The 9,274-nt window shown below is 46.2% G+C and overlaps 1 protein-coding gene across 2 annotated transcripts in view; it reads left to right on the top strand.

Annotated features, from left to right (window-relative positions):
* Positions 1-155: 155 nt before the first annotated feature.
* MTAP (methylthioadenosine phosphorylase) overlaps positions 156-9,274 on the top strand; it is a 33,525-nt gene continuing 24,406 nt past the window's right edge. Inside the window, exons 1-2 of one of the 2 annotated variants that reach the window (XM_052778066.1) lie at positions 156-265; positions 6,395-6,481. In XM_052778066.1, the coding sequence (XP_052634026.1) occupies positions 242-265; positions 6,395-6,481 (111 nt within the window). In that variant the 5' untranslated portion in view covers positions 156-241. Of the gene's footprint in view, positions 266-5,727; positions 5,821-6,394; positions 6,482-9,274 lie in introns of those variants that run through there. The other variant, XM_052778067.1, reaches the window with a different exon arrangement.

Raw genomic sequence — 9,274 nt, 5'->3', positions numbered from 1 at the left:
GCGGGCGGGCGCTGCCACCTAGCGAAGAGCGCATGGCAGCAGCGGCAGCGGCGGCAGCCGGCAGGCCGGCCGGCCGGCCCGCCCGCCGGTCTCCCCCCTCCCGCCTCCCGCGCCGGGGAGCGGGGTCGGCCCCGCAGGGGCGGGGCCGGGCCGGGCCACACGTGGCGCGCGGCGCTGGCGGGCTGGCCGGCTGGCCGGGTGCCAGCGTCACCGCCCCACACTTCCCGCTCTTCCCGCCAACATGGCCGCCGCCGCGGCCGTTAAGGTAAGAGTGGCTCCCCGCCGCCATGGTTTGGGAAGGAGGAGGAGGAGGAGGAGGCGGCGGCGGGAGGCGGCGCCCACTGCCACCCAGTGCCGCGCTCAACCCCTCCCCGCCTGTCGCCCCCCGGGGCGCTGGTGTCGCAGCGGGCGTGCGGAGCGGGAGGGCGCGGGCCACGCCGCTGCCCTCCTGGCGCTGCCGAGCGCGTGGGCGGAGGCGCAGCCCCTCGCCCGCAGTGTCCTTCTCTGCTCCCTTCCCGCCTCCGCCCCGCCCCGCCCGCTGGGAGCGGGCCCGGGAGGACGGCGGCCCTCAGCGGTGGCGGGCGGGAGAGGAGCCGCCAGGGCGGGCGGCGCCGGGCGGAGTGCCCCCCCGCCCCCCCCTCCTCCCGAGGCCGCCGCCTCGCCCGGTTGGGGCCTCTCCGCTGCGGGACGGGCAGCCCCCGCGCCTCAGGCGTCGCGGTGCTGCCACAGGCGACAGCCCTGCCCGCCGCTCCCGGCCGTGCCCCGGCGGGCGGCCCGGGCCGTCCCCGCTGGCTCTCCCGCGGCCGTCCCGGAAGAGACGGATCGGGTTTTTTTCACAGGAGAGCCGGAGGCCTCTGCTTCTCGGGGTTTGCGACCCGGCTGCGGCGTGTCGGATTTCTCAGTGAGAGGAAGCGGGGCGGGTTTGTAGGGGGCACAAATCCCGAAGCTGCAGCAGAAGTGAGCCGGTACAAAAGTTTAGCTTAAGACTCGTCCGTCCCGCGTGTTCAAAAAATGGCTGCAAAATGTGACGGCCTGCGTTAGACATGAGCAGGCCAGTTAGGCTGATACTCTGGGTTTGCGTTTCGACCAAAACATGAATTAGTTTTCTGAGGTGATGTAATTCTCCCGGTTGGTTTGGTGTGTAGAAATCGGTTATAAGCTGTCTTTATTTTACAGAGACAGCAGGTTTATTCTCTTAACTGTTAATTGTATACAGCTTGCTGTTTATCTCCTTTTTAATGCCATCCTGTTCCCCTTCTCATTATCCCCAAAACAGAAGAGAGGAGGAATACAGATGTGTTCATTAGTTGGTAGTTGTCACAAAGACTCATAGCTGATTGTGACAACGCTTAACATGAACTAGTGTTTAAGACCCTCACATGGACAAGTGTAGACTGTTAGTGCACTGATACTTCTGTGTCTTGTGCTTGAACCTATTTGAGGGATTTCACCAAACAGCAGGTGAAGAAAGGCATACACTTAAGTGTGATCATCATTTGGACTCCCACAGAGAAATGATTTTGATTTTGTAGTTATTGGTTGTGATAACTTTTTGTTAAGTTTCACTCTTGTTGCTCTTCATGCCAGTGTTTGAGATCAAGTATTTTACTATGGTTTAGTCCATGTTTCATTCCACTGCAATGCCATTTTACTTGAGATTTAATTCCAGATAATCTCAGCTACAGCCTCCATTAATTTTTACAGGTTATGTCCCTTTGTAGGATGCAAAGTCTGGAACTGAGCATACAGTCTTGCATCTTCTCATTCTTGAGGTCACTGCTAGATGTGACTGTCGCTGCCTTTTCAGGAAAGTTGAGACTTTCCTCCCTGAGTCAACTCTTCTCTGCCATTCCTTGCCTTCAATGCCTGGGCTGCTAGGTGGAAATAGGCCTCAGGTCCCTTGGCAGGGTATCTTCCCCACAAGCCTAGAGCAGCTGCATTCCTTCTGATAATTCACTAGAAGGTCTCTAAAGCAGAATTTAATATAGAACCAGATTTGGGGGTCTCCAGCCCCCAGATGCAGCTGATACTCCTGGTGATTATGTAAACTGGATGAAAAATAGTTCTTTTGCAGAGAGGGAAAATTAATTTTAGGGTTGGAGCTGCCAGTTTCAAGTTGGCATTACATGGTTGGAGAAGTAGCTGCTTCAAAAAATCTCTGCTGGGCTAACTTTCCTTCCACTGTAGCAGCTCTCCTGTGAATTACAGTGAGCCCAGCATTTCTCTAGCTGGTGTTGCCTAAGTGGCTGGAAGGTTGGCCAAACTGCTGCCGAGGTGTTTTGCAGGCAGGAAGAAGGTGTCATGGTTTAACCCCAGCCAGCAACTAAGCACCATGCAGCTGCTCACTCACTCCCTGCCCACCCCCCTGTGGGATGGGGGAGAGAATCGGGGGGGGGGAGTGAAGTAAAACTTGTGGCTTGAGATAAAGACAGTTCAGTAGGACAGAAAAGGAAGGGAAAATAATAATAGAATATACAAAACAAGTGATGCACAATACAATTGCTCACCGCCTGCTGACCTTGCCCAGCCAGTCCCTGAACTGTGGTGCCCCCTGGCAAACTCCCCCCAGTTTGTATACTGGGCATAACATAATATGGTATGGAACAGGCCTTTGGCTCATTTGGGTCAGCACTATACCAGCTACTAAGAAGAGAATTTACTTTATTCCAACCCAAACCAGGACAGAATGCAAAAGCAAATTCACGGTAGTCTAGCTTTTTTCTGTGCTGTGGGTTCTCCACCCTGGGAGCTGTGAGTATTTTGCCAGCTCATTGCACTGCTGCCATTTCTGACAGCATGGCCGGTGGTGTAAAACCCTGCCCTGGAACTGAATGGTGCACCACAAGCACGTATTGCTGCCACTGCAGCAACAGGAGTAGAGAGCCCAAGAGCAAACCTGAAAGCAACCTCACCAGGCCTATGCTGCTGTGAACAGACCGAGCTCTGTGCTGCCGCAGATCAGGTGTACTGCTTTCTGGTACAGGAATTGTCTGTTACAGTGCTGGATCTGTGTGTTCATAAGGACCTTAAAGCATTGCAGTTCCAAAATAACTTCCATGTCATGTAGCTGCTATCTCCAGCTTTGCACTGTTTTCCTCGGTCCTGACAAGTTTTCACTCTGCCAGACATAAAAATTCAGGCAGATGAGGATTCCCTTTTGAATAGTCTCAATCTTAAGTCATAAGGCACTAATAAAACAAGCATTATACCAAACTAAAACTAGTTAAGTTATTGAAGGAACCATTTTTTTTCTAGATTAAAAACAAAAGGTAACATTTTGATCCTGGCTTCTGTCAATGTAGTAATCTTCCATATTGACTGAATGCATGCATGAACAATGTTAAAGGTGGTCTTCTGTTCATTTTGAGTTTTATGATTGCTCCTGTTGCACACTTCTTACATTGTTCCTAAGGCAAAAAATTATTCATCCTGAAGTCTGTATAGTTCTCAGGATTTTCATGAGCAATCTAACAATCTGAACGTTTGTGATAAATAAGCAACATGAGTAACATGGGAACACGCCCATCAATACTACTGGAAACAACGATCTAGGTTTTCCCTAATGCTTTGACTATAATATATTCAAGGTTGGAGTTTGTGCATTTTCCTTTGCACTACTCATCGTGCTCCACAGGGGGGTAGCAAAAGGAAGCAGGAGATCTGTTTAAAACTACTTCAGCTTATCAGCTTTTACACCATCTGGTGTGGAAAGCTTTCTCAGAGAAGTATTTGATGTGTAACCAAGACCACAGAGCCTCTGCTTGTTGAAACGAAAGTCTTGATGAGCCAGCTAATACAGTGGTTGAACAAATGAGGTCTCTATGAATGTGAAAGTTAAGAAAAAGCTAGAATAAGAGACAGTTGGGTGTGTGTTGTGGAAGGGGGGTGTTGTACATTGAAGTCTGGAGGTTTTATTTGAGAAATTTCCTGTCTTTAATAAATAGTGCTGGAACCATGCAGTAGTAACTCACACCAGAATGGTTCCAAAATTTTTTTTTTCCACAGTGAGCAATCATAAGCCATGATATGAACTCTTCAGCTTAAAAGTGAGACAAACTTTGCAACAACTGGTCGCACTGGAGGAAAAAAAAAGCAGTAGCATTTTCTCCATGTGTGATGAAAGGTGACATTATTTTTAAATATAATTACTAAGCCTAAGGTTATGAAGGGCCTGACAGCACCCATTCCATCCAAAGAGCTAGAAGTGTTCTGAACTCAAGAGAAAACTCAACTTGATTGAAAATGGGATTATCCCTAGAAAGACAAAAACAAGATACTTTCCAATGATGAACTAGAAACAAGAAAATTCAGATGCATTTTTCTTTAGGTGGAGTGTGAAATCACAGGTGAGTTTAGTCTCAGTGAGAATATATGTTTCAAATTACCTTTTTTTCCTTTCCCCTTTTTTACAAAAGAACTAGACCAGATAAACAATGAGCAAAACCAAGACATCAGTAATTACTAAAGCATGACAGATAGGTGGTAATTGTGAGTCACTTCATGCTTCTTCACTACAAGTTGTATCAAAACACAACATGGAACTTTTAGCCTGATCTCCTAAGGAAATAAAATAGATTTTATTTAAGTGGCCCTTTGCTTTGCCATCTCTTTTCCCTTTTGCTTTATGCTTTGGAACTGTTAGTCAATATCATAAAAATTTGGCAAGAAAATACTTGAAATTACTTCATTAAAAAAGTAGGAGGAGCAAGAGTCTGTTAAGTTTCTACTTGGGGAAAGGTTGTGAGTTGAATAAAACCTGACACCAGTACGTCTACACAGGAAACAATTAGTGACCCAGCTGCAGGCAAAGTTGAATGAGCGCTTACACCTTCTTAGGTACCAGATGACCTAATTGTAAGTATGTGAAGAAACCCAGCAGTACTCACAGCAGGTGAAATTGTCAGCAGATTCTTTTTATTTCACTTGTGAAGATGCTGTTGAGCTGTCCCCCTTTTCAGAAGCTGTGCAGAGACTACTTAGAGAAACGGGGAAGTTCTTACATCTTGGCAAGTCAACACAAATTTTTTTGAAAAAAGGTTTTCATCATTTTGTATGTATACTACTATATAGGAATGCCTGGTATTCAGTATGGTGGTTGTGTATAGGACTGATTTTCCTCATGTGAACAAGAAGCCTTTGTTATAATATGCTTTATACAGGTATTTCTCACTCATTAGAGGCATTCCTAAATAACAACTTTCATTTTTAGATTGGGAATTGTTGTGGTTTAAGCCCAGCCGGCAACAAAGCACCCTGAAGCCACTCGCTCACTCCTCCTCCCCCTGGCCCCGGTGGGATGAGGAGGAGAAAATATAAAGAAAAGCTCATGGGCTGAGACAAGGACAGGGAGGGATCATTCACCACTTATGGTCACAGGCAAAAGACAGACTCAACTTGGGGAAGAAACAAAATCAATTTAATTTACTACCAATCAAATCAAAACAAGGATAATGAGAAGTAAAACCAAATTTAATTCCCCCCATGCCTCCCTCCTTCTTGGCTCAACTCCACTCCTAATTTTCTCCACCTCCTCCCCACCAGCAGCACAGGAGGATGGGGAGTGGGGGTTGGGGTCAGTTCATCACACTTTGTCTCTACTGCTCCTTCCTCCTCAGGGGGAGGAATCCTCACTCTTCCCCTGCTCCAGTGTGGGATCCCTCCCACGGGAGACAGTCCTCCATGAACTTCTCCAACGTGCATCCTTTTCATGGGCTGCAGTCCTTCAGGCACAGACTGCTCTAGCGTGGGCCTTCCCATGGAGTCACGGCCATCTTTGGGGGCATCCACCTGCTCTGTCGTGAGGTCCTCCCTGGGCTGCAGGTGGGCATCTGCTCCCCCGCTCCCCTCCATGGGCTGGGGGGGGACAGCCTTCTGCCTCACCATGGGCTGCAGGGGCATCCCCTCCTCTGGCACACCTCCTCCACCTCCTTCCTCACTGACCTCTATTCTCCCAGAGGCGCTACCACAGTCACTGATGGGCTCGGCCTTGGCCAGAGGCGGGTCTGACTTGGAGCTGGGGAAGCCTCTAGCAGCTTCTCACAGGAGCTGCCCCTGCAGCCCCTCCCCTGCCACCAAAACCTCGCCACCCAAACCCAAAACAGGAATAAATGATGAATTGGCACATCTTGTGCATTTTCCATAGCTTTTTAAATTTGGTATCTTTAAAGAAGAGAATCATAATGTAAGAAATTTGCAAGTGAAATACAGTTGTTTAAAATCAGTCATTTGAAATTTTATTTCTGGAAAACTGCTGGGCATGTTATGTTTCGTTGATTTGTAGTCTAGCCCCATCTCAAGCAGAAGATACATTTTGTAGCTGCCTAGTTAGTTTTTCAGATGTGCTGTTAAATCGAGTGTAATCTCAAGAAGACTAATACGTATTTTTCTGTGTAAGATCGGAATTATTGGTGGAACTGGCCTGGATGATCCGGATATCTTAGAAGGAAGAACAGAAAAATATGTTGATACTCCTTATGGCAAGGTCTGTATAACCACTTTTTTTATTACCGAGACTTTTTGCTGTTTCTAAAGGTGTTTGTATGCTTTAAGAATTTTCAGACTGTTAAATGAATGCATAAAGGAGGTACTGTCACAAGAGTATTTCCTTTTAGTTGCTACATATTGTGTGATTCTTAGTTTGTAGAAACAAGGTGTTACCAAGGTGATGTGCAAAGGAGACTATACCTCTTCTCGTTTGTAGATTGGATGAATTTACAAACTCAGTCCTGAATTTGCAGTCAAGAGGGATAAACCCTCTCTTCAAATTTGTGCTGTTGTGTGATCTGCAGCATATGTCAGATCGCTCCAGTCACCTTTCTGAATTGCAGAAAACTGTCCTTTGAGGTATATGGGCCACCATTTTCCCTGTAACCACTGAATTATGCTTTACATACCAATGCTCTCCTTACAGTTATGCTTACAACCACATAATTTGAAACTGATTTGTAAACAAAGCTCTGAAACTGGTTTTGTGGCACAGGTATTCTTGACCAACTCTCCTTCGCATTGCTTCAGCCCTTTTCCTCAGCAAAAGGGAGTGGAGGCTACAGGTGTTGCTCTATACACAGTGCCGAGTGTGTTGTGAGGGGCAATTCTCACCCCAACGCATTTATAGTAGGAACATAAAACACAAAGGATGAGAGAGAGTTTTAAAGGCAGGAAATCAAGGGGGAGAGAGGTTGACACAGGAAGTTCATAGAAGAACTGGATCTCACCTATTCTGTAATTATCGTAAGACCAGGGGAGTCTGGGTGCTTTATAATTGCCACTGGAATTATGTCTTATGAAATCTACCAGTGTAAGGTTGTATACGTAGAATAAAACATCTGGCATGTGGTAACAAGAGCCATTTTATGGGTAGAAGCTTGCCAGAAAGCTCAGCGCTGTGGTGTGTGACTGAAAATTTGAATCTGTGACTCCAGCGAAAACGGTTTGAGGGGAAGTAAGAGCGTAAAGAGCAAGCAGAGTTTGTGTGTGCACCACTCAAGAAGGGGAAGGAGATAAAGATTAAGGGAGGAGAAAACATAATCAGAATTATACATCTGACTTTTCCACCATCCCTTAAAATCTGTTAACAAACTGCAAGAGAATGAAGGGAACTTGCCTGCTGTATTTTCTATAGCCTGCTTTCCAAATGGTAGCCAGGGTTGTTCTGAAGTGGAATCCACTGGCTAAACCAAACCAGTTGCCATTGCATTCCCTATTTTTTGAGAGTCATGGATGGTCACAGCATCTCTGTGTCTGGAGACTGCTCACAAAGCAAAAATAGCACTATGCTTGTAGCAGATAGTAACTGAAGCCTTTGTATCCAGGAAGGATGAAACACTCTTCACCTCCCTCACAGGCGTCTCTTCAGATCAGAGTTAAGGGCACAGTGGCAGCACAGCATTTGGAGGGCTGTTCTGTCACAGCGCTGGGATGCAATAGGGTGTGGGTGGCCCAATTTTTGCAATGCGGTAGGTGGCCTACAGCAGGGTTTAGTATTGCTGAGAAGAGTAGGAGTACCTGCAGGATGTCTTCTGCACAAGGGAGTGGAAAAAGCTTCCTCAATCCTGCACCTTTCGTCAGGGTGGAAGGCTTTTTTAATTTCATTTAGGAAGCAGCTTAGCTACTGTCTTTTTTTCTGTGTTCTTCACAGAATGCACATGAATAGGGGAAAATAAATCTTGGTTGCCTGTTGTGGTTTGTGAGAAACCTTGATCAATGGACTGGCTATGTCTGAGGTTGTGTATTATATGCATTTAACATAGGCTCAACTTAAAGAAAAAGCTTGTGAATATTCTGTCTCTGTGTAGGGCAGGAGGCGGGGGGTTATAACTGAGATGTCGTGGTAGGAACGCACACGCGGATTCTAGATACTGTGGTGAGCTGAACTGGGACTGTTAAGCTGACCTGGATGGAAAACTGCAACTTCCTGGGGCTTCTGTATCTGTGAAAGGGAGCACAGCAAAACAGCGAGCTTTTGTCCTTACCCCTGCTGGCCTCTTCTCTCTTCTCTCTGCCTGTAGAGCTGAACTAATAAGAACTCAGGCTGTCAGTCTGATGGTTGTTTCATGTAGATTAACTCCTGCATAGGATCACATTAACTTCAATGTTTGAATGGAGTTTTCATCCTCGTGGAGCAACTGGTGGATCAGCCTTAATGTAAGACACACAGGGCTTAGACCACAAATTGCAGTGGCATAAAGTGCATTGAGTGAGTCAAGTTCATAGACTTCAATTGAAGCAGAAACAAACTTCACAAATCTAATTGGTATCATTAGGTGGATCAATGTTTGCTTACTTTGCTGCTGAAACTTTTCAGCATTCAGGAAGGAGGTGTTACACAGCCTGCCTCTCTCATTTTGGAACAGAGATGAGAGAAGCAGCTATTGCCAAATGCAAAAGGGCAAATGAGAACTTTTTTTGAAGTGTGCTTGGAAAAGTTTAGAAGTTTGTGGTTTATGTTAGTATTTTTTCCTAAAGGTGTGCCTTGTCCTGGATTGTTACTGAAATAAAACCAAATTGGGATTTTTCTTCCATAAAGATGCTTTTTCATAGAGCTGTGACATCAATGGAGAGATAATCTGCCTGAAATTTTAAGAGGTAAAGGGCTTAGTCTAAATAAACTGTTCAGAACTTTGTGGTCTTTTAATTGCTGAGAGAATTAGAGATGCAACATCAAGCCTATTTTAGTTCAAGCAAAACTAGGAAGAAAGAAAACGAATGTCTGAATGCCAAAAGGAAAATGCAAGGCATAGTTAAAAAAAAAGTATGTCCATTTCATTCTATCCTG

The sequence above is a fragment of the Harpia harpyja genome, chromosome Z (genome assembly GCF_026419915.1).
Source record: "Harpia harpyja isolate bHarHar1 chromosome Z, bHarHar1 primary haplotype, whole genome shotgun sequence".
In the NCBI taxonomy this organism is placed as follows: Eukaryota; Metazoa; Chordata; class Aves; order Accipitriformes; family Accipitridae; genus Harpia; species Harpia harpyja.
The sequence above is the reverse complement of the archived record's forward strand: the minus strand, read 5'-3'. Positions and strand labels throughout refer to the sequence as shown.